Genomic DNA, 26,128 nt, shown 5'->3' with positions numbered 1-26,128 from the left:
TTTTTTAATTTGCGTCAGGGGTAATCGTTCTGTCCTGGTTGGCAACACTGCCTGAATGCCTGAATGGTCACCAGTAACACGTAAACAACGTACGTTGAAGCCGTTACGTTTTATTATGGTTTCGTTGACGTAAAATGTTTTGGTGACAATGGAAGAACTTAATTGGGACATTACGCATGTTCTTCAGAATACAGATTTTACCGTGTTAGAAAAGTTAATATCGTATTATTCTAAGTTTCGTGAAGAGATTGCCGCCAAAGTGGAAGAAACAATTGCTTATGAAATTGGTATGTTTATGAAACATCGTATTTGAAAAATTCTAAGGATTCAATTAACAATATTCTCATATTATTATATATTATGTACTGTTAATAAATTGTGGAAATAATAATTTAAGGTTAAGATTTGTTTTGTTATTGAAACTTGTTTTGTACATTTCCGTGACATGTGATTAATTTAAAGAAAATAAACAACATTAACTTGTTTTACTTTCAATGTAGAGTCTAGAGAAAAGAGAGCATCGAGGACTAGTAAAATATCAGAATTGCAACACGAGCTCCAGACTTTGAAGACTAAAATTGATGAGGAAAAATTAGAGCAGAAGAAGTTGGATAAAAAGATCCAAAATGCAGTTAAACTGCAAGAGACATTGCAGGAGGAAGTTGAGCATGAAAAATTAAAAAGAGATAGTTTGTCTATCGAAATGATCGACTTACAAGAAGGTATACATTTAAAAATGTTTAAATATGTGTCTAGCAAGGAATCGTTAAAATATCAGATTTTTCTTATACATGTTTAAATATTTCTTTCAGAGGCTGAAAAAAGGAGAAAGCATAAAATAGCAACTTGGAATGCTATTAAGCGTGCCTGTTATATTTATAAGCAATACTTGGATTTTCGCATACAATTAATAAATAGTAATGATGAATACGAACATATACAAATTTCATTTTTTATAACTGATGCAGATGCAGAAGACAAATATTTTGTTCAGTTGTTTAATTCGAAAGGTCACTGGAAAGGTATGCAATATTTACTCCTAATAGCAGTTAATATGTTAGTTATGGTTAACATGCCTGTTCTTTTTCAGTGAAAGAAATTCAACCGGAGCTTAAAACAGAGGATTTAAAAGATTTCAAAGACATCGTCGACTTGCATAAAAATTCAGAAATTTCAGACATCACTGCATTTCTTTGTAATCTAAGACATATTTTTGTTAAATATTACTTCAATATAAAATGACAATAGGAAACATCTTCGATATGTTTGTTACTTACCCATGCCTAATAATATAAAAGGAAATGTATAATTTTACAATGTTATGTACTAATTGTTATAAGATTAAAGCCTTTATTAATAAAAACTAAAATATCTAAAACGCCTCATTACATATATAGAATTTGTAACGCTAAACATCGCGGACTTAACATTGGTATGATCTTATTAAAATATAATATTTATCATTAGTACAGTAATCTTCTGGTATTGTTACATATATAGTGTCGCGTGTCTTGATGTACTACCTCCTTACATACAGATCATGTTAGAAACAGTAAACTGCTAATCACAGTGTGGATAAATTACTTAGGTACTAAAATTACAAACAGGTCTCCATTTTATTTCTATTTATATATATGGCACCTACAGAGATATATTCGTAATTATATCTGTTTCATAAATATGCGAGAATAAACTTCGTTTGGAGTAAAAACAATCGTTCAACCTGCACTGAACTCTCAATTTTGTTAAACTTTAAATACGTATGTACTTATTTACCAAACAAGTACTATAAATATCATCTAATACTCGGTAATTCGTTCTTTATTTTTTGTAGTGCTAACAATTCACCTATTTAAAAGACTTAACTAATATATATATTTATATATAACTTCATTCGATTTTTATAAGAAAGAGAAAGGTCAAGCAACGTTTTATACAAACGCGTACCTTTTGAACGACAAAGAAACAAAATGGAACTATGATATCGTGAAGAAATCTTGAAAGTATAATTTTCTGTCGATTTTTTTTTTTTTTATTTGGAACTATAATTAAATGTCGAATGGTAATAATAATAAGCGTTGTGTCACTGGAATTTCTCCACCACGCGAAGGCTAAAAAAGAAACTAAATCTTTCTCATCTGTAGTTCGCGTTATATTGATTCATACATTAACATAGTTACGTACGAAATATTCGCGCGTCTTACTCGTACATGGAAAGGGCCAATTGATTATGTATGCATAGAAGCACGTTGATAACAATTCATCCCTATTGGCACAAGTTAACGAGGGGGTCAATTGATCGCCCACTGCCAATCAGCCCATATCGCGTACACAACGTAAGTTAACAGATTTCACTTACGCTATTGACCCGCCCGATCGTTCATTTACTCGATCATTCAAGAATTGAAGATCGAAGCGTCGACGATGAGAATATCGATGGTTTACTATGATGTAAAACGCGATAGCCGTATTCACGTTGTCGGTGTCGATCGGCTTCGATACGATTATTACCTAGCGAATGACTCGTTATTTAATCAAGAATTTATTTTTCTAAACAAAAACAAAACAGAAAAAAATATAAATCGAGAAAACATGGTTTTACGCTCGTTGCGATTTGAGAAATTAATACGTTTATTCTCAGCCTTTACGAGTCAAAATCACGATTATACTAAGGAATCAATTCGTCTCGAACTTTCCAAAGCAATCGAAGAACTATACTTGTCACGTATGACAAATTTACGAAATTAATTAGAGGAGAACGAGGTTTTACGAAGATAGGGGTTTTGTGTTTTATACATTTCTATCTTAAACTATTGCGCCAATGTAAATAGTAAATCTTCTATGGTCAGGTATTCAAGGTGCGATAAAATATGTTTTATAACTTCTCGTTCTGCTCTTATTATCACTTATAAATTGTTTACTGCTTTGGGTAATTCGAAAGAGACCCAATCCACAAGTGCTTGGAAACGTTTATCATGTTTCCTCCTCGAGACTAATAGATATATTAATTCGTCAAATCGAGACACCATTGTGCATTTACCAATAATGATTTTTACCTAATTATATCTTACACATTATCATCGCACGCTAGATCTCACAATCAGTCGGTATCATCCGATACTATTAACGAATAAACTAATGCGAATCGGTGCACGAAGATCATGATACACGATACGTCGCGCAAGCGTTATGGATAATACTTTGAAGCATGGATGATTAACGATGACTGATTAACGATGATTCGCTACCAAATTTCTTACGTGGTTTTGTTCGCGTTTATGATCGTTTCGACGAATGTTAACAATAATATTAATAATAATTAAGAAAAGAAAGTAATAGGCGGAAATGAATGGTACATGGGAATTCGAATTCGAGGAGGATGCTTATCTACCGTAAACACGACGTATGGCGTTCAAGAAGTAGCGGGATTAATGACTATTTACAGCGTGGTAATGTCACCTATTACAAGACAGAGACTTCAGCGGTTTGTTCTTCTAGACTTATAAAACGGGAATTAATCGCTCATTGTTATTACACTCTCTGTCTTTCTCTCTTGATCTGTGAAACGATATCTCCTTTCCGGCGTAAATCCTCTCGAGTTTTGGGTAAAGAGATGGGCAAAACACTTATCTAAACATAACGTAGAAAAGATAACCAACTTTCGAGTAATTATTTACAAAAAACTTATACCTTGGATTATTATGATTTTGGAGTGTGTCGTACGAAATAGAGTCGCAAATTCTAAGAAAACCTTGCTTTAAAGTGCCGCGTATTATTCTAGTTCTAATAGAGAATTTTAATGCCGAATGGGTATTAATCTTTTCTAACTCATCTATTTTTTTTTTTTTTTTTCGTAAACAGAACTCATTCAACTCCCAACAGTATTTATGTTAAAACAGCAAAATAAACTAAAGACAATACGATTAAGTTCGAGTTTAAATTCAAATTTGTTTAAATCGCTACGATGGTTTTTATTAGGTATTAATTTTTTAAATAAAATTCTGCCCATCCCTGATTGGGTACCGTCTCTTCCGTGATACAAAGGAACCACAAACTCTCACGATATGTGATGGAAGCACGTTAAAATAAATATATATATCTCTCGTCACTTAATATATACTAGCGATCACGCGTGTTTATCCACTACCGATCGAAGGCTGACTTCTAATCGTCGAACAATTGTTAGTCGACTGCTGTCGATCGGCAGATTACTCGCGCGTGAACAAGTCTCGTCGGCGTTCGATGAAGTTCGACTAGCGACCATGTCGTCCCCTGTTATACAATTTTTTCGGAACACAGTAATTTCTCGCTTAAGTTCCCGCGAGTAATGTCGTTTCTCCTGTCAAATTTTAAAAATATTCCCACCCATTCAAATATATTGATATTTAGTTGATACGTAGTGTAGTTTATTGAAACATCCTAAATGAATTTGTTGATTTTAGTATCGATACCGAATCGATCCACGAATTCCACAGGATCAATTTATTTTTAACACTTTATCTACCGGGCTATTTAGAAACAATCTTTAATTAAAAAAAGAATATTCTACAGTAGCATAAGGCAATCTAGGCTGACAATAATTCCTCCATACTGTTACTGGGTACATTGAAAGGCAAGTCTGTTTCCGAACGCTAAACATTGTAAGTAGACAATCATCGACACAGTAAATAAATTCGAATAGCTAAATACTGGGATTAAAAAGCCTATAAATAGGCTCCCGGTAAATAAAGTGTTAAAAACGATCCGGTAACCGATACAGGCCAGGTATTACGACTGTTTTCATATCGTGATTGAGAATATCGCGTTACGTAAAAATAATGGTGCATTTTAATCAAGAAATTACTGCATCTCGCAGAATTCACGGGGGGTGGTCAAACGAACGAACTAAAACGCCCGTGTGTCGCGCGTGAAGCGAGGTGTCGCGCCAAGATCCACACCCGCCCCAGTTCCATGCACTTCCGGTTCACCTCGACGACCAGCTAAACACCACGAGTTCTCACCGTTTCTCGCGGACAGAGAGGGAGGAAAAGCCCTCCATGAATCGAATAAATTGCCTCGCGATTCACATCTCTGGCCTCTTCGAACGTCGTTCGCTCGGTCGATAAGGCTTTGCTTGCGATCCGCCTGGTTTCCAGGGCGTCTACTCGAGGGTCGCCGCGAAGGAGACATTTCCGCCGGATGCAGCGGCCGCTGCAGCCAACAGGAGCGTCGGTGGCAACGGTGGAAGAGGCGACGTCTGCTCCGTAGGCGTCGCGGCGGTGGTTGGACAGTCGTTCGCGACGCCGTAGACCTTCGCGTGATTCACCTCCAGAGCCACGGTCAGGTCCGCCAGTCCGGGATCGCACAGCACCGGATTATCTGCAAGCAACAGACATCGGAAGATCGCAAATGGGTGATGTTCTTTCTTTGCTCTTCTCTCGTTTTGTTCTTTTTCTCGTTTTTGGGTCTTGTCTGACGCACGAGAAGATAACGATAGGACCGATAGAAGAGGCTGACCGTGACAAGACACGCTCGATCGTGTCGTGACATCACGTAGTCTCGGATCACAGAGATTAACAACCCCTCTGCACTGGATAGGCGACTACGAGTCGCCGATGGGTGTTGCGCGACCACTCGAGTGGCGACTCTCAGGCGACGGTGTTTATTACGTTACAAGTAGAAGCTAATGCTACAAGTAGAAGAAATGCGGTCCATGACGGAGTGAACTTAGAGAACACGAAAAGTTGGAGCATCGACAGCTAGTATTCAGGAACGAGGAGAAGTTCAATTTAAATAGTCCAGGAAGTTGGTATTCATATTTTCAGAATTGAACACCTTGTTGACCACATACGGTGTGAAAACATTTCAAATAAGCTTCAACAAACTACATGTACTTAATCATTTTGTCGAATATGATGTTTCCAGGCTTGCAAGATGCGTAAACTAATATAAGCCTTCAGGGGCTGTAGTATGCGAGTACGCAGCTACAGTACGGGCTTAGCAACCCCGAGGTACCCTAGCTAGATGGGGACCGGTGAGCCCCAACAGACGTGTACAAAATACAAGACTAACGTAAACGTAATGTATAGAGTTACGATAAAGCGAACTAAGCCAAAATTAAGGAACTATGTAAGGCAAGATAATGTCAAGAAAAATGGAAACAATTGTACCGTGATGGATTCAGTGCAATAACTGAAGTAACAGTTACGCACTTAAACAAACCCAGCAAGCAACCAAGGAAACTGATACAAGTGCAAACACGAATTAACTCGATCAGCAAAGTGTTAAAGAAAGAAGGTACTTTGATTCAACGAAATCTAAGACCGTCGCTTCTGAGTCGCCTCTCGAGTGCAAAGGGTTAAAAATACTGTGCATGGAAATACTTCCTCGTACCATTGCGCGTTCGGATACGGAAAAATTGGACGTCTCCCATCCCTGAGCGCGACCAACGGCGCGTCGCGAGACGTTTGTTTTTGTCTGGGATTGTTTGTAGCAGGTCCGCCTGGGGCCGCATAAACACACAATCGTCGGGTTTCGCCGATTGCAATAACAACGACGGGGAACACAAAACTCGCGAATCGGTCGAGGTTCGGGGCTAGGGCTCGTGGTCCGACGAGAGACGCGAGCTCGTGGAATAATGAAACCCGACCAAAGATAACGGGGATCGGGCACGATAACGCGGCCACGCCACGAAAAACCATATACAGTAACAATAACAACAGACGAGCTCGACTTCGGGATATACAATAAATAATACGAGATGGCGCCACGACGGGGGTTATCGCCGTTGAAATGTAACTCTTATAACAAAATAATGTGTACGCTCGTCCGCAGAGCCTAACGGAGCCAACGTTATTATCAGCGAGTAATTTATTTTCTGCTGGCACCGGCCACTCTCATGACCCGTCATCGTTTTCTGTCTCGTTCCCTCCGCGTGCCCCGTCCTCGCGACACTTAACGACGTGTTTATTAATTACGCGCTGGCGCCCATTCAGCGCGTCTGTGTCCGACGGTCGGCGTCGTTATCCTTTTTGCGAGGGTGGACGGACGAAATCACGTTGTCTCGTATCGCGCAATCGATTTGTTCATTGTTAGAAAACGAACGACGATTACGTGCATTTGCGCATTACGCTTCACGCCAGCCACGAGCTGTCACGTGAAAGACTAATGACGGGGCAGCGGGGTGAGTTCCTGGATACACCTATATTTGTCGCAATTGTCTTTGGAACATTTCTGGGTTTTAAAATCAAGCGGAAAGATACAAAGAAATTTTCGTGTACGGTATCAGCGAATAAAAGATTAAGACGGAAAGAAAATAAGAAAGTAATTTAGTTTAAAATAACGTGGCGTGTGATTCTTTTCAAGATTTGTTATATCTTGATGTAGTGAACAAATACACTGTTAAAACTCAGTTTTAAGTTACACTGAAAAATTAAACAAGTAGTTCAGTTCTAAGGGGTCCGTCAAACATTTTCCTTTACTCAAAAGCTCCCCTAAAAGTTCACTTTTGTCCCTTTTGTCGCTTTTGTCAAGGGGGAAAGGATAATTTTATCGAAGAGACGCGTGGGAAAATGAAGTCTCAAAAATACTGAATCGGACGTTGACGACGCTTTGGTCACAAGTATTTTCAGGTCCTCTTCAGGGCCTATCTGATCAAATTTAACCACGACATAACGTCATACTTGCGCCAAATATGGTCTAAATGTGACAAACACGTGTCTCGTTCATGACACACGGCAACATACCATTTTACAATCGTCACTGTTTAATCTTCGCGACGGATGAACGCACACAGCGTGCATACGAATTAATGAATCCACGATTCCATCGCAGTCTTCTATTTTATATCTTATCGGTTGAAAAAAAAGGAAACTCTTGAATCAGTGTTTCTCAAATGTCATCTTCTCGCGGACCCCCTTCGATAGAGGGACATTTTTGGGCGGGGCCCCCCCCCCCCCCCCCTCCCTCGAGTACATTTAAATTTTAATCTTCCAAATATAATTTAAAACAGTTTTCACGAAAAATGTAGCATATTAGTAAATGGTTCCTTTTTTTTTATTGAACAGTGTTAAAAGAATTCTCGTCGAAAAATTAAATTTGTATCCATTGAGAAAAATGTTTAGAAGAAGGTAGAAATAGGTGTAAAGGAAATGTCGATAGGCTCAGTGTCAGTTAATGAGAAACGTACTACGTGCAGTTGTTCAATGGACCGAAACAATGGGAACAAAGCGAAACTTTGCTTAACGAAATCACCGTCACCGTAAATTACCAATTTGCTCGTGTACTTCCTCCTAGGAAACAAAAGAAAGAAAACTAACGCGTTTGCATTCGTCGTGGCCGAATCAGCGATCATGTGTGTCAATCGGATACACCTGTGTTTACTGTGTTTTTCCTTTGCGTAACACCGAGGTGGCATCTGGCCCTTATCAACCGATGTTTGCAGTTCGTCACAAAGGACAGATGCGCGAATTTCTAGAATTTTTCCATGGAACTGTTATCAATCGCAAATATTGTTGTGTCTAGCGACGAACACAAGGGGAGGGATTACAGGGGGTTTAGTCTCGCCTCATTTAACAACAAAGAATCTATTGGCTGAATTCCAGACGTTTCGAGCTAATCTTTTATTCTTTTGTAAATATTGAACTATCATCTACATATCATATCAACAACGTTTTCGGTCTCTATTTGTTTCTCAAACCTTTCCATGGTCCCCCTTGGGGACAAAAGTGAACTTTTAGGGGAGCTTTTGAGTAAAGGAAAATGTTTGATGGACCCCATAGAACTGAACTAAGTGTCTAATTTTTCAGTGTAATTTAAAACTGAGTTTTAACAGTGTATTTGTTCACTACATCAAGATATAATAAGTCTTGAAAAGAATTACATGCCACATTATTTTAAACTAAATTAATTCAATGTAATTTTTTTTTCAAACATATCGATATAGTCACCGTTCATTTTCTTCCAATTTTATTTTATCTCCGTTAGCTCGATTAATTCAAACTTTCACTTTCTATGCTCATCTTTCTTTCCATAATTTGCTGAAAAATCTAACAAAGTCAGAGAGTACATTGACGCAATTCTTTCTGCTCAATGCCCCCCACCATCGTTCAGTTCTTCCCAATCCACCATCGATTACACCCAACGCGAATTTGTCTTATCAGTATGATCTCTGACGTGTTTCGCTTACCTTGAAGATATATACGCAGCACATCCTGGACTCCGTGAACAGTACAACGCGTGTTCACGACCAGCTCTGGCATGAGGGTGCGTATTCGATTCGCGCTAACGTCTGCCCAACAGAGAACCGGAAAACCACGGAAGTCCCTCTCCGATAACGTCACCAGGCGGTTGTGCGAGGCGTTCAGTTCCTCCAGGGATGGTAACCACGTCTGAAACGAGAAATTTAACGCGTCAACTCACGGTATCGGTGCGCGAAGAGACTCACGGGTCAAATTTTCATTCAGGAAGAGTTTAGTCTGTTGATTTTTAATCTATTTAACTCTCTGCACTGCGAGGTCACTTCTGATAAGACAAGAATATGTTTTTCTAGAGCTCTTAAAGTTTCATTTAAAAAATGCTTTGAAAGTTTGTGTACGAATGTATATAAGATATTCATCGTAATAATATCAGTCTGATTAAATGTTGAACATCTAAGAGACATCGAAAGAATTTTAAAACAAATATCGTGCTTACCTCTGACGTGTCCTCCAGAGTGGTGAGTTCATTGTGCGAGAGATCTAGAACTCTGAGCCCATCCAGACCCCGTAAATCTCGTGGTCCAATCGTTGGTCCCAACGCGTTGTGACTGAGATTGAGCCTCTGCAGCTCTTTCATTCCCAGAAACAACGATCCATCGAGGCTCCTTAATTCGTTGTGCTGGAGCCGCATGTCCTGAATATTCCCACCCGCCGTCTCCTCTCCTTCTTCCTCTACTAAATTCTAAAAACGAACAAACGGAAACGAATATATCATTCCAACGTGTTTGGAGTAGCGTACCATTTTGATCGAGTATTTTAATGTATTCTTTTATAAAAGAAAAGCACTTAAAGTATTTCTTATTATTTTTATTTTAGACCTATGCATCTCAGAAAATGAAGAGTATTTGATTGGTGTAGAAACGACTATCTTGCTTATGAATTTAAAGCGTACCTCTGACGGTGTCCTCCCTTTGTGAAGCCGCGCGATTCTATTGTTCGAGAGATCGAGCAATCGCAACTCGCGCAAACCACGAAGCGACGCGAATGAGAACTCGCGAAGCTCGTTGTGCGTCAAGTTTAAGCTCTTCAGAGACCTAAGGGGACAAAGGACACTGTTGCCCCCGTTTCCATCGCCATTAGCGCCCACCGCGCCACCCAACGATTTTAAAGAATTGTGTCCGAGCTCCAGGTCTTCCAGCAGCTCTGCTTCTAGGAAGTCCTCTTCGGTCAACTGAGGAGGAAAATATTTTCTGTGTTAAGTGGACTTACACCACTTATTCCAAAGCGACTTCTATATATTTCTTTTAATTTTATCCTAGTAGACAGTTTTTTTTTAAATTTTAGCCTTAGGATGACTCGGGTTATCCGATTGCGAGATCTCTTCGGGAAGTTAAATTTCGATTGACTTGGTACTTTATTACACGATTTTCAAAATAAGGGATTTCTAAAAATAATAATTGTGAAAAACTTTAGTTTAATTAGAGTTATTAGTTCGAGCATCTTTTAATACCGTTCGTTTATTAACATTCATGTTAAACAGATTAGGGAAAGAAATCTACGACAGCAGAAATTTTCTAAATTTTCTAAAATTATTAGGGAAATTAGTAGAAAGTATGCCGCGACATATAAGATCTGTTATTCAAGATAAATGGTTACGGACAAAATATTAAAGTACAATAAAACTTTTTAAAAACTTAATTTTGTCAGCCTGGATAGAACACGTTCTGACTAGTACAAAAATAGTATAAATTCCCCTAGACCAAACCAAAACAATTATCAACATTGATTTCCAATTGTCATAATTTACATCAATGATAACACTTTCCAACAAAATTTCTATACTATTACTGTATATATATCTAAATACAAACAAAAACATTGGTTACGATATCATTTTATCCCACGTTGCAGTTTTTCGCAAAGAAACGGCTTCCTTCCATTCGTGCCGGGAATTACATCGAACCCTGAATTTCCACGCGTTAAACGCGAAACCTTTGAAAGCGGTCGTTTGATAAGAAAGAAAAAAGCGTTATTCGAGAGGATTACGGGCGAAGACCGACGTATACCCGTCCGTTTCAATAAAAATTTCATCCGCAGGACGGAAGCTGCACGACATAATAATTACGTTAGGATGCAGTAATTGGCTTAATGCACGGAACACTGAACGAACGCCTCCACGCGTTATCATGCCCCGTGATCGTGCGCTTGCACTTTACGCATGTTTTACAAGCAGCCACTGTTGCCTTCGTATCAACGTCAGATTGAAGATAATCTGCGACGAATTAAAATCTTTTCAGCGCATCGGCGTTCGCTACATTCCCCGCGAAAGCGGGGTCTCATTTGAATAGTAAAATATCGTAAATATAAATAACAGAATAATGAAGAGCCTGTTTGAGGGAGTGCCATTTCAAAGTCGATTTATTGATAATATCTAGAGAAAATTATATCATTTTCTTCTGACTGTTTGACCTACGATATCCTCGACCAAATTTAAATCACACAAAATGAATATTACGATTAACTAATGAAACGTTATTAATATTATTCTCGTTTCGATAAGAACGTGTCTGCAGGGCCTCCAAAAGAGAGAAAATAGCCCCTTCTTATATTAAGGTACGCAAACTCACCAACCTGTTATATTATCAGGTGGACCGTCGATATATCAAAATGTTATCAACATTTATTTATTAAAGAAATCTTAAATACCAATCAACGAAATAATTTCCATCATTTTCTAACACTTTCTGCCAGTGTAAAGGCAGATGTTCGATTCCCTTTTTAATAAACTCCTTCGATTTTTCATTGAAGTTGAATTTTTATGAATTTTCCAAGTCAAAGACATTTTGATTACTTTTCTCGTCGTAAATCTCCACTACATCGTCAGTTTATTCGATCGTAATCGTTAATTACCTCTTGCAGATCGTTGTACGAAAGCTCGAGAAACTTGAGTCGACGAGCTTTCTGCAGGGTGCCGTCTAGACTGCGTATCTTGTTGTGCTGAAGAAACAACGTCTCCAAACGATGCAGGTAGCGAAACTCTGCTGGCAAATGAGTCAGCTGATTGTCCACAGCGTAGAGCATCTTCAAGTTGTGACCAGAGGACGGGAGCTCGCCGTCCAAGGATGTCAGTTCGTTGGCGTTAATTAGCAACCACTCCAGCTGATTCAAATCTCTGAAACAAAGTTAAGCCACGTGGATTCCGTGCCCTTCGTTCCCGAGGGATTTGAAACGCATCAGTCTGATTGCTACGGCTGACGGTCGGCGTCGAAGTCGATTGAGGGCAAAGTGAAATCGAGAAAGTAGAAAAAAAGTTTTACGGGGAAATCTGATGCTTGAAAATAGCAAAGGGAGAGGGTTTACTAGGTGCTTTATTTTAATTGGGATATTTCAGATATCATAGCTAGGATTAGGTTAATGCAAGAGTTAGTCGTAGGAAAAAAGAAGTTTGAATATACTCGTTCATTGCACGAATCGATTATCTTCATAAAACAAAAAGTTGAGAAATGCGATCACAGTGACCTCTGAAATAAATTCTTTATTATTCAATGGCCAAACAAATTTTGTCTTTTAATGGTGTTAATCTTTGTTATCGAGGAAAGTTATTCCAAATATAAAAAGTTACGACTATATCGATTACTTTGATTTGTGCAGTGAACGATTCGTATAACAAAGTATTAGAAACAACTGGAGGCGCGAATTAATCGAAAGGGTAAAACGCAACCTGCTGCTATATTTTTCGATCCATCCTGTGTTCAAAGAGTACTGTTTTCTGACACGTATAATCTTAAGTGTCGGACACATGACCGTGAGCTTAATTGTTCTATCCTACGCGTATAATCTGCGCGTACACGTTTGCTTGGCTCGTTCCGTCGTCAGATGAACGGCTGGTCGCATCAACGACGCATAGAGCCAATTAAATAAGAGGCGATCAGCGGTAAACAGGATGTCCGATACGTTTCTGGGTGCATCGCGGATCAACGAGGATTTTTCAGTAATCTCAAAATCGTCGTACCGTAAAGTTCGATTCAGGCTTTGCAAGTGATTGCGACCGACGTGGAGGTGTTTCACCAATGGCGGCAACGAACCTGGCACCATCTCTGAAATCGCATTTCCGGCCATGGACAGATGCTGCAGGGTCGGATTGTACTGAAAATGAGACGTAAAAGTGCATTTCTTTATTATCTACATTTTTGTTACGTTACAAAGTGTTTTGAACAGCGTTTCGACCCTAGTGGGACGTAGACTCAGTTCCATAAGTATTCGTACCCTTTATTTCTACCGAAGGCATTCAAATTAAACGACAGGTTTGATGTTTCCAAACAAACTTTTCATTGTAAATATATATACATGTGCAAGACCAGTTCATGTACATATTTATAATGAAACATTTATGGAGACATCGAACCTATTATTTAGTCCAGACTTTCTTTGATAGTCAGAGGGTACGAGTCCTCGTGACCGACTGTATACGTTATTTTATTTTCTAATTGTGATTGTGATTTTTTAGTGGACAGAGAATAAGTTTACGATGAATAAGTTTCAGCAAGAATGATATAGTAATTATAAACAAAAATTGTGAAAAATAGATTTTGTTGCGAAGGGATTATTCAAGCAGAGGGAATGCTCCATGCTCCAGCAGAGTTGAAAACGTTCGCGTGCTTCGTAGAAACCGATCGATTCGAATCGACCGCTTCGACCGCTCACTGTTGCACGATAAACAGTTTCTTTCGCGATAATTCACGATACAAACATTATTGTTACGTCAGAATTATCAGTTCTTTATTTTTCTTCAGTACGTGAACACGCACGCAACCCCGAGGCGGATAATTAGCAATAAAATGCACGAACGAGCAGTCTCATGGAGCAAAATGCTTATATAATCGTAAAATGATTATTTTGTAATACAAACATCAATCTCGACTGCGATGATTCTGCCTAGGGAACTTACGAGGCGTCGAGTAACGAAATGGCAATGTAAAATTAATTGCAAACTGCTCGAAACGGGAAATATTTTCAAAATTTTTTATGACATTATTCTTATTACTGTTTGAAATATCTTTTTATTATTATTACAAACAGTTTCCCAAAGGAAGTTTTAAGGTAATACAAACATAAAAAATTCATGAATATTATTATTCATGTTCAAATTAGTAACTTATGTTTCAGTTTCAACTTCTAGTATAAAGAACTAAAAACAATTATTTTGTAACACACTAGGGAAGAAGGCTTCGAATAACGATGTCAAATTCAATTAGCTGCAAACATCTCCAACAGAACATTTTTGCAACGATCTCTTCCCTATTATTACTTCTAGTACTATCTTTATTACTGTACTTTCCTAAAAGAGCCTTTGATATTTCGTTCTTGTAACAAAACATAAATGCCACGGAACGGGTGAATTTCATATTGAACGTATGTAACGAGAGGAATCCCACCGCGGAACGTTTTCCTCGTGGCTTTTCTTTATTTACAAGTTTGTCCCGAAACGGTAAACAGGACGAGCGAATATTTCCCGTCGAGCACGTTTTGCACGTAACGCGTGACTTTGTAATGTATACAGATTTGTAGCCGGCGTATGAACGAACAATTCATCTCGAGGAGAGGAAGACAGCCACAGGAAAGCGGTGGGGTTCCCCTGGCGCTTGCCGCGCACGTGACTGGCCACGTGCAGAGTCTGCAGAGAACTGTTCGCCAATCGTTCTCCAGACGATCCGTGCTACTTATGAGATCTTTTATTCGCAACTGCCGCGTGTTGTTCACCGCACGTTTCTCGAGCCGGGGGAAACCAGAACTAAAGGTTTTTCCAGAAGTGGTTTTAGGATTTTATTTCCTAATTCTTAGGAATATCACTTTGGAAGTGATAGAATTATTTTCTCTTAGAACTTTCAAGTATCTTCTTCCTTTCTGTAGGTGATAGTTATAACAATTTTAAACGAGAAACAAAGGGAGTTTCCAAAAGTTCCCCTTCCAGGAGGAAGTCAACTTGAACGTAACAGAATTATTTCTTCCTAGAAATTGGTTTTTTTTTTCAATAAAAAAGAAAGATTATAAAGTTCCTTTACACTTTGACAATCCTTTTTATGCATATCATACACAAAAGAAATATTAACTTTGATAATGTACTACTGTAAAGAGAATACCAATTTTCTATTTTCTGCCAAGAAAAGTAAAAAGTACGTTTATATAATAAAATAATAAAAAATTGTATTCCAGTAACCTTTAGAGAGTAGCAGCTACAATTTATGAGCCATTATGGAATCCTTTACAAATAGTCAACAAGACCGTGACATTCTGTGAATCGAGTGCAAGCATTTGAATAGAATTCGCTTTGGCATTCGTGAGTATTGTTAAGAAACCGAAAACGTTTTCAAAGCGGAGTACGAAATTAGACATGGCAGATGTTTATGCGAATTCTCTCTTTGTTATTTTTTGTGCTGAATTTAATTCTGAAACTGTCCTAACAATATACGAAATTGATGCTCAAAAAATAATTAAAAAAAAAAAAGAGGAGTTCTTATATATTGAAATATCTCCATACGTTCTTTTTTCTCATTTTAATGATATATGAAACCCAAGCTGCTATGATAATTCTAAGATGACACGTAAACGCATCGCAGAAGTTAGTTGATCTAAACGAGCTCAGATGCAATCAGCTCAATAAATCCATATCTTGAAAGCCATCAACTAAATTGCAATGGTCAGGAAAGGTTATATCAACGTTTGTAATTAATCGTTATTAATTGGCGCATTCGTATTCTTCTTAATGAAATGTTTTACACGAGCAATCATTGTTACGACAATCATCGGTTTTTCTTACGCGTTTCACACGTAAAACGTTTTGAACTCTCGCATATGCGTGTACAGGTCATAGCTGACTTGCCATCGGAGATAAGCAAAAATTTTATTCGAATAACAGATAACGAATGAAACCAACGTATAAGCTATTCGTCATGTTCGTTCGATTGAACATTTAAATTTCTTTTTTTGGTCCATTCTAAGATAATCCATTCTGTAGTCTTTAATTTTAATTTTAATTTGTCAATTATAGATAAAGAGCTCTTCAAAAGTTTTGGTGGAATTTGTTTGTAGTCATACAAATATTCCTAGATTCTGAGCTTTTACATAGGGATCTTAAATTTAATAATTAATGGAAAAAAAGGAATTTTGGGTTTGAATTTTGGACAAACTAAACGAAGGAGAAGCACAATCACTGCTCGCGAGAGAGAAAATTAGTTAGTATTCGGCAAAGTAGAAGTCCATGAAGCATTTTGTACTCGTGCATACCTTGAAGTCATCCGAGTCTATACGGCTTATCCGATTTCTGCTGAGATCTAGGGTCCTCAGCAACGAGAGATGCGACAGAATGTGTCGCGGAATAAACGGTACCTCGTTATCCGCAAGGCTGAGATATTGTGTTCTTCCCAACCCCGCGAAAACATCGCCGTCTACGAACCTATAAAACACAAAGACAATTCTTATTTCTTTGTGGAGTAATATCATTTTACATAGCAGACAGCCAGTTTTCGAATCAATATTTACACTTTATTTTATTCTGTACTTCGATACAGTACGGTGCATTAATGTTGTTAAGTAAATACCAGATATGCAACTTTCAGTTTTTATTACAAGCTTTAAAATTCTTATCGACGTATCAACCTTTAGTATAGCGTCACTTTCAAAATCTGGGGAAGATAAGAAGAGTTTACATTGCATTTTCGAACAAACAATTTTTTTTATGGATATCTTGATTGAATTATTAACCGCGGAACCATAATGCAGAAAAAAATTATTAAAATATAATGCGAAAAGGGACATCATTATTATTTATATAGAAGCATGAACTGTATATTCGAAAATATAAAGACAACCAACACGAAGTGTAATGCAATTCATTAATAAAATTTATACCAGGATTGTTACATCGATAAGGAATTTAAAGCTTCTAGTAAAGACCGGAAGTTGCATATACATTTTATGCTTTGCAAGTCTTCTTGATGGGTTGTAAATAAATACAAATTTTGTATTTATTGGTGACTTCGTATAGATATTGTTCAGGACCAATTTAAATTTCAATTGTGACATCGATGGTGGAAGATAATTTTCGAGAAATGGAGTCTTTTCATTGTTGAAGAATTTCGAGTGGCATCCCTCGATAATGCGTTATCTTCGTCAGTAAAAGATCTCACGCCAGAGCAACGCGTGGCCCTTGTAAACACATGGCCAACAACAGATATGCAATCAATTCTCAATTATCACCAGCGAACCGAAGTTATCGCCCATTGTCCTAGTCATGGATCAAAGGAGGAAACTCAAATTTTTCCGTGACGTTCCGGTTAGTGACAGAAAAGGGTTGACCTAAGTTACGCGGAAACGTCCACTAAAAAGCTGCGGCGATATTGTCCCATAATATGAATGTCAAAAATGGTTTTATTATAGGTATTATATTATTTGTCGAACGGTACAAACGAGTCAAGTAAATTATTTATGAGTAATTAATTTTGATTTAGCATTTCAAATGTTTGAAAATGATCATTAATTTTGAATAATAATATATATTACATAACGCCATGGAAACAAGAATGGGTTCTAATTACCATAGACGACAAAATTCAAATATAACAGAATACAAAATTTGTACTGTTATCTTTCTAGGGCTATCTAATTACGTTTCAAGCAATTTTCTTATTTTCGTGTTAGTTATTAGAGAACGCAAAATATTTATATAACAGGAACCGATCAAGAACAACGTTCCGATTAACCCCTCTTAATTATGCGAATATTTACTCAAATTTAACTCATTGCGATTACATAAAATTATCAGTAGGAAGACATCGTGGGGTCTCGACAACCCCGCACGCTTTTCAAGTACTTGTAGCTCGCTGTGCGATTCGTTGCGTGTGTCAAAAGGAATGGAACAATAAATTGTCGAAAACGGTGAGGGGCCACAGTCATTATCTTTCGATTATTCACATAATGTTGGCTCACAGCGTTTCGTTATTTAATTATTCCAAAACGATAAGCACAGGGCTCTTCGATAACTCGTTTGAAGAGGTCAGGCACGATTAAGATTTCATTCTTGCGCTAGTCACTCTGTTTCTCTTTTTCCGTCTTTCGTGAGAAGACGCATTCTCGATGATCGTTCGCATCCTCAAGGACTCTCGTTTCCCCGCATATCTCGCGAAGTACGCGGCCTATCGGGGTAATCAAGGAAGACCAGTACTCGTCCTTTGTGCCGCTCGCGGTACGAGGACGATAATTTTATCTAGAAACGAGGAAACTCGCAATTCTCTCTACACTGTTCCCTCCGATTATCAAACCAGCATCGATAATTGGGATTCCATCGGCGATATCTGTCGTATCTTCAGAAACTTTCTCTTTTGTAAATGAAATTAGCAGTATTTTCGTGACACGAACAATAGAGAATTCAGAATTTAATGTAGCATTCGGTTGAATCGTAAGATAAACTTGTAAAACTCATGAATTCGTTCTTTTATTCTTTAGTCTTGAAATGGTTGAACATTAAATTTTCGGTTTATTTTCCAGTGTTCATTTTTGAAAGTAATTGATGTTTTCATTATTCAGCTGCACGATAAAAGAAAATTGCAGAATTCATGAATGATATTCTTTATCCTTAATTCTTACGATAATTATAAATTAAGTTAGTTTTTCTTAGCTTTGATATAGTACTTATTCAACCGAAGGAAAAATTAAAAATGTTCTTACTACCCAGAAAGTACTAATCCGATTTATAGTTATATCAAGAATTAAAATCAAGAAAGAAAATCTAATCATGAATTTCACAAGTTTCTAAGGGCTCTCTACTTACTTTACTTTCAATGATGACGCTACGATTTTCTGTTTTATCGGAGTCTCGTTTTCTAAAGTTAACCACAATGTAGCAACTTTTCAAACTGGACAAAAATTTCTTTTCCGTTTCGTTATCATCGTATTATTTAATACATTATCAATGAGCAGCATAAAAACATGTAAAAGTAAAAAGTGTCATCCGAAGATGAACGAGGACAAAGATTAAAGTAATTGCTTTAGATAGCAATATACATCTCGTATTAGAACAAATATGTTGTCAATTCGTGAAACATTTCACGTACGTCTATTTTCATTGGCTCGTTATGCTAAATGTTCGAGAGAAAATATTTGGCTGTAGATTCAACGTAAAATTTCCTATTGTTACGAAAGCAATCTAATAAGCACGTAATAAACATCTAGTAAAGATTGATATTTATGTTATAAAAATATAAGTATCCACTCGCGTAAGCGTCACGAATAAATTACTGTACGCTAGATGAATTCGTTATCTATCGTTAGAATAAAAGTGCGCCCATCTCTGGTTCGAAACGATTTCTATCGCTACCAATCGCGCATACGCGTCGACTTGCAAATTCGTTGCACTAATTGGAGTCGCTCCTTTGTTATATAGATACATCTTTCCTCGATACTCGCAACATCAGACGATGACCTTTCGTACAGATATTGCCACTCGTATCGATGCATAATGTAGAGCGTTTACACGCATGCCCCTCTATGAGACTTGAATGAGCAAACGTTTGCTCGGTAATTACCTGCCAGTAATTGCTTTGTAGTTTTTCTACGCGCACGTTTCGTTTCATCACCTTCTCCCTTTCTTTGTTCGCGCTTTGGCTGCACCTCGCGAAACTTCTCCGTGATTCGCAAGTGATTAAGGAATTTTATGATCGGACAAGCGACCCGGGCAACATCCTCCATTAACCTCCTCCATTTTGGAATCGGTTAATCAAAATTAAATTAAATCCCAAATTAAAGTAGGTGATCGTCTGTAATGGTAATTTTGCAGTGAACACGAATAAAAAAGATCGATAATTAGAGTTTTAAAAAAGGTGGTAAAATAAAGATAAATATAAAGTTTCAGTCGAATGAATATTTTGCCATACTTCGAACTTCGAGGAGACAGTTACGTGTTCCCCGAATAATAAATAATTGTACGATCGAAGTACAGGCATTCTATACTTGTCGATATTTTCAAAATCAAGAAGAGGTCTTGCTAGCAATGTACAAAATATAATCGAGAATAACTCGAGAAAGAATTGTCATTTCAAAAAGAGCTTCGACTATAATAATTGCAAAATAAACAATTACATGAGTTAGATCTTGACTAGGTGTGAATTAGGTTGAGTTAGGTCCAGATTAGGTCTTCATATTTGTACAAATACTTTGTCCAGCGTCAGTTTGCTAAATCGAATAAAGTATGTCACAAAATTATGTCGTCCGCTTCGTTACTGGCGTCCAGCGTTAACCGAGTCTTTATCTACCGAGATGCTTCGCGATTTTAATGTCGAAACTGTTAGATAGTAATGTCGAAAAATAGAAGCGTTCGAGTTTTGGCAAAAAACGCAACGTCGAAAATAAACGAGCAAAGGGGAAAGAGAGAATTTGAGAAGAAGTTTAAAGCTTCTAGAAAGACGATAAGCGTTTCGTACGATGGAATGTATACGCGTGGTTAGAGTAAGCGTGGCTGATATCGCATGTCCACGCGTCACTACCGTCGTCACACGATTTTCCTCGGCGACGCTCGCGAGCGTTCGAAGAATTTCCACGGTTTTGCATCTTCCACGAAACGATCGAGGATGATTCCTTGAAACCGCGAGGTCGATCGCGAGCGAAAGTATTCGTTCTGCTACATTGACTGAATTCTTTGTCGCGAGGCGTACCGAGTGAATCTTATGCTCTTTCGCGGAGATGAATAAAATTTTTTACGCGAATCAAAATTGTAGATAACGAGTAATAAATTAACAAGAAATTGTTTATACGTACTTCGTTAAATAAAATGTACCAATTAGAATCGCAAAAGATACTCCACCGAGTAACTGTTTGAGTTGATAAACGTTACAAATAAATCACTATATTTGACGATAAAATTATAAAGTTTCTGCGTACAGTGTCCCATAAGACTACTCATTTCATGAATTTTAGCATACTTTTTTCAGGATAATGCTTTCAAGACTAAAATCACCAAGAAAATTAGAAAAAATTCAGTTTTTGATTTGAATTTATCAGACTGCTAGTTCAAACTCTGATTGTGTCTCGTCATCTTTTGCTTCTTTTAAAGACTCAATTCTTACGTCCATCCATAATGTATTACGATAATATAATTTCTGTCTTATCTTTTCCAGATGGCAACTTGCAGTTACTATATATTATTACAATCAATAAGATACTCCCGTTCACTCGAATATATGAAATAAGCAAGAAATGACGAGAATTCGTAGTTGGGTGACAGTCTGAGTCACATAATTCGTTCCTCGAGGTCCTACTGTACTCCAAATTCATTTAACACTAAACCAAATGACCGTTTTCAAACTTTTTAAACTTTTTTTTTACAGAAAATATATTCAGTCAATCCCATAAATATTCGTACGCTATATGCCTATTAAAGAAACGTGTCTAAATTAAATAATAGGTTTGATGTTCCCGAATAAATTTTTCATCATAAATATGCATACACGCGAAGTTCACTCTTGTACATATTTACCATAAAATCTTTATTTGGAAACATAAAACTGATCGTTTCATTTAGACAAATTTCCTCAACAGGAAACAGGACATAGGAGATTCATAGGTACGAATACTTATGAGACCGACTATAAATTATATACAATTGTGTCCATAATTACGAAAATGGTCTAAGTCATACATTCTTGAACAAACAATTACATTGAATTAATTTGGTTTAAATTAATGCGTTGTGAAGTAACTTGTAAACTCATTTTGTTTTTAAATTTTGACTTAAACTAGTTTCGTAATTATGAACCTAATTGTTTCATGTATTATTCAATGTAGTAACGAATGAAGTATTTTCGTATTCAACTGAAGAAGGTGTCTCTAAGATAAGTGATTTAACCGATCGAGGTAGGAATAGGTAGCAATAAAATATTGGTAGGTTTAGTGTTAATCAAAACCATGATACTGGGCTGTCTGGAAAGTCCATGGCAATTTTTAGTAGACGATACAGGTCTGAATATATCGGAATGGCTGAAAACAAATAAAATGTGTACATTCCTTAAGAGGTGGAAAGGTGTAAAAACAAAATGGTACATATACAATTCAATATTAATATACATCAAAATTCATATATGCCTTTGAATTTTTCTTAAAAATATGCATGAACTTTCCGGACAACCCGATAGAATCGAGGTACCAGGTGGGTCTCGAACGAGGCCAGAAACCAGGCATCCGAGGGTTAATTCGCGGCGTTTGACCACGCGAACTTACACTCACCCTAGATGATCGTGGTTGAGCTCGAGTCTGGTGATGGACATCCGCAGCTCTTTGAAATCGTGCCGCGCTATATCCCTGAGATTCGAATGGGAGACCCGTAGGGTGATTTGCTGCTCGGCGGTGAACTTCCCCCTTAACGCCCCCGCCACTTGTTCGAAGGAATCCATGCGCTCACAGACAACCTCGATTCGTTCTCCATGGCCGTGATGGCCATTGTTACCGGTGCTGGCGGCTGCGGCTGCGGCCGCGGCAGCCGCCGGGTTGATAACGGGACTAGAGAACTCCTCCTGCCTGCAGGTGCACGGGCTTATCTCCCTGCGGACGGCGCAATGAAGGCTCGTGCTGGCCGCCAGGCCCAGAAGCGTGTAAAACAGACCCGACATGGTCGCTGGAACGTCAAAACACGACCTCGACGATCACCATCCAAACGGCCAGCAGGAGGGTCCGTGCTCCGCGTCAGGGGTGATTCTATCCCCTCGATTACGAACCCGACCAACTTGTACCGGATCTCTCTATCTCTTCCGTCGACACATGCACCTGTTCTGTTTCGATTGAGATTTCGAGTCACGGCTGATGTATATCAACCACTTCGGCGGGCGAAGTGTCTTCCTTTCCTGCCTCTGGATCGGGTAGTTTTAAAATGAATTCGTGCTACCGTCTCACTCGAGGCGTTTGGCGCGCTATCTGTCCAAGGAACTGTATCGCAACCCCTCGGTTGCGAACCACCTGCTTCCCACCGGATCGCAAACACAGACACGTGCACCGACTTTCCCTTGTTACCTATCGCGAGTCACAATCCGACACAATAATCACTTCGACGACAAAATGTCCTGTTGCTCGAACGAAATCGAAGCGTCCCACCGGTGGACTTTAACGGAATCCTTCCACTGGTCGTCTACGTAGACCGTGGAATGGAGAACAGCTACGAACGTCTAGGTTCGAGCTAGACGAGGGGTTGGAAGTCTGCGGTGAGCTGGCGATCGGGTAGTCTCGACACAAAGATACACTCGATCCACTGTACCACCGACACTAACTCCGGAGTGACACTGGCCGGACACGACTGACAGCCGCGTATTATCTACACTGTCGCGATCCACACCCCGGACGGGGTATATATGTATTCGCCGCTGAAACGCGGGTGAAAGCTGGCTGCTGTTGCCGTCTATCTCCGTTTTTCTCTCTTTCTTTTTCTCGTTCCGTGCCGGACACGAAGGAGGCTTATCGTCGCCAATGGGCCCTCCTCTTGGCGCCACGAACGCGGCAACGGCATTAAACCGCGGCGCGCCGCGCGAGACTTACTTATAGTCGCAACGTCGTGCCGTGGCGCGGCGCGGCGCCGCGCCTCCGGGAGGGATCTCTCCGACTCCTCTCAGGACTCATACATTATGTGCGTACTTGGGTGTCTCTCCTCTTTTGCCCGTTCCGTCGGCTCTTTCCCTCCTATACGGCTCTTTTTTATCGGTGACCGTCGATCTATTTATCTCTTGTTTCGCTCGGACTTGGGTAGCCGGAAGCGCCGCGTGAAACGAGCACGCGCACTCCCTGCGATGATGCTTCTTCGTCGTGCGGCTTCCGTCGACGCTGCCGCGCACTGGCCCGGAATGCGATATTACCGCGAACAAATTTCTGAACGACGTTTTTAACTAATATTTCTTATTGTAGTGGTTTAATATGACTCGAAAAGGTGAACCAATATTGAAACAAGAAATGCACGGGATCGTGAAGCGGTGAAAGGCCAACACAGTAGTATTCCGTGAACGGAGCTTTTTGTAATATTTTTTTCAGACGGCATGCGCAGACCCTAAATTCGCGCATTATGGCGTCCGATTTCTTTTGGAGGATCTAAGAAACAGTATTTATACAAAGTATATCTATACAGATCCGCGGGAAACTTATATCTAGCGAGCATAAATATTTTTGACGTCGGGAAAAAGTATTTCTGAAGAGTACTTACCGTCGATAGAGTTTCCTATGTCTGTACAATATAAATGAAAAGATTGATGTCAAACCTTAACACGCTAGCGCGAGTCACCGGTGGTACACGCCGGCGTGAACGTGTTCAACTAACATCTGCTAACTCAGAAAAATGCCGCAAATAATACGACTTTGTTTATGTCTCGTTTATCCTGTCAAGTGTAGACAAACCATTATTGGTTACGATGCCTGTAAATTATTCCATCAATCTGACGACTTCGAAAAAATGTTTTTCTCAAATAACCACATTAAATCTTAAATGTTTCACTTGAAACTCGAATATAACGGAACAATTACAATTTAGAATTACAATTCCTTGCACCGGGTCCAACCAATGACGCAATCCATCCTGCGCTGTTTTATACAAATAAGCTCATCTAAATCGTCAAAATCACTCCATGCTCTCACTCAAGCACTCACTGCTTACAGCGATAAACGTCACGCCATCGAGCAGCGCGAAGAACAGTCCAGCAAGAAACGTCACACTGTGACCCGAAAGTGGCTCAACGTTTCTTGTCGCGCGCACCTTGAAGAAGTTTCAAAGACGTAGGAGACGTTTCCGTGGCGCGTATCGAGATTTCCTTTGTCAAAGGCGACCCGTGCTGAACGTTTTCACGTGAGACAACCAGAAGAGAAGTCAGTCAATCGGTTTGTGTCGGCGCACTGCATACGCGAAGACGGTGTTTGCACCGATAAGGAGAGCATTGCTCAACTTTTGACCTTTGCTTAGGCCGCTGGCTGAAAGAAACTACCAGATAATTCGCTCGTGGGTCTTTCTTTTTCACTCTCCATCTCTTACTCCATCCTTGCCTTCCCTGCATTTCTCTCTGTTCGTCCTCTGTCGTCATCCTTCTTCCTCTGGTGCAGTAGCTAGCTCGAGCGGCGCTCGGACCTCGTAAACGACTGATACCTTGAAAGCAAATCCACATCATACCGTATCTCCGTGATTATTTAACAATTGTCGCCGGGAGGTGGGGGGAGACGTGTAATAATTTTGCACACCTCGAACGACGAATGCGACGTGTTTATTGTGGGACAGAATTCCGGACACACCTGAGTTTTTCTTCGCTTTAGGAATCTGATTGGCGTGGAAAATTCATTTAATGTTTTGTGTAATCGATCAGAAAAGTGTTAGACAAGTGGTGTCCTGGATTTTCAGAATGCAAAATACATATAGTGGAAAATGCGTCTTCGTAAATCTAATTAATCGCAAATTAAATGCTGTTGATTAAAGAAAAGGGTCAACTTTTCATCCAGATAAATCAGAATTGTGCCCCAATTGACCGCAGCGTTCGATTAAATCGAAATGCTTGAGCGAGCGAGACGAAAAGCAGTTTACTCGGTTCACTCGTTAATTTTATGACTGACATTAGTTATGGGATCATCGAAATCGTAAATGCTCTTTCAACGCTCCCTTTCGCCCGTTGTAAACTGATATCGATTTATTACCGACCTCGACGATCGGACGATTCTTCTTGGTTCATTGAAGCAAAAGCAGATATTTTACGATCCGTACGCCACGTTACCACAGACTGGTGTCTATGAATTCTAAGCGTCTTATATAGTCACGGATTTCCGCGACGATTGAAGAAGGGTACTCGAGGAACTTATGCTCCGTGAATATTATTAATCTTGGTCGCCGTAGTCGAGTGAAACGTTGCATTCTAAATGTAAAATGTTTTGCTAAGATTCGAACCATCGTTGAT

The 26,128-nt window shown here is 39.0% G+C and overlaps 2 protein-coding genes across 3 annotated transcripts; one reads left to right on the top strand and one right to left on the bottom strand.

Annotated features, from left to right (window-relative positions):
* The first annotated feature begins 47 nt into the window (after positions 1 to 47).
* LOC128874877 (structural maintenance of chromosomes protein 4-like) lies at positions 48 to 4,545 on the top strand. Its single transcript, XM_054120003.1, has 4 exons — positions 48 to 287; positions 501 to 722; positions 813 to 1,022; positions 1,091 to 4,545. The coding sequence occupies exons 1-4, from the start codon at positions 149 to 151 to the stop codon at positions 1,240 to 1,242; spliced, it is 723 nt and encodes a 240-aa protein (XP_053975978.1). The 5' UTR covers positions 48 to 148; the 3' UTR covers positions 1,243 to 4,545.
* Positions 1,328 to 25,238, bottom strand: LOC128874875 (podocan-like protein 1). Of its 2 annotated transcripts, XM_054120001.1 has the most exons (9): positions 24,720 to 25,238; positions 22,449 to 24,611; positions 16,461 to 16,629; positions 13,189 to 13,322; positions 12,087 to 12,348; positions 10,129 to 10,407; positions 9,673 to 9,918; positions 9,167 to 9,368; positions 1,328 to 5,358 (listed from the first exon to the last, which is right to left on the bottom strand). In XM_054120001.1, the coding sequence occupies exons 2-9, from the start codon at positions 22,829 to 22,831 to the stop codon at positions 5,141 to 5,143; spliced, it is 1,893 nt and encodes a 630-aa protein (XP_053975976.1). In that variant the 5' UTR covers positions 22,832 to 24,611; positions 24,720 to 25,238; the 3' UTR covers positions 1,328 to 5,140. The 2 variants fall into 2 exon arrangements, with proteins under 2 accessions (XP_053975976.1, XP_053975975.1); XM_054120000.1 differs by having other exon boundaries at positions 22,449 to 25,238.
* Positions 25,239 to 26,128: the final 890 nt, after the last annotated feature.

This window comes from Hylaeus volcanicus, chromosome 4 (genome assembly GCF_026283585.1).
Source record: "Hylaeus volcanicus isolate JK05 chromosome 4, UHH_iyHylVolc1.0_haploid, whole genome shotgun sequence".
In the NCBI taxonomy this organism is placed as follows: Eukaryota; Metazoa; Arthropoda; class Insecta; order Hymenoptera; family Colletidae; genus Hylaeus; species Hylaeus volcanicus.
Note: the sequence above shows the minus strand (reverse complement) of the source record. Positions and strands in the feature narration are given on the sequence as shown.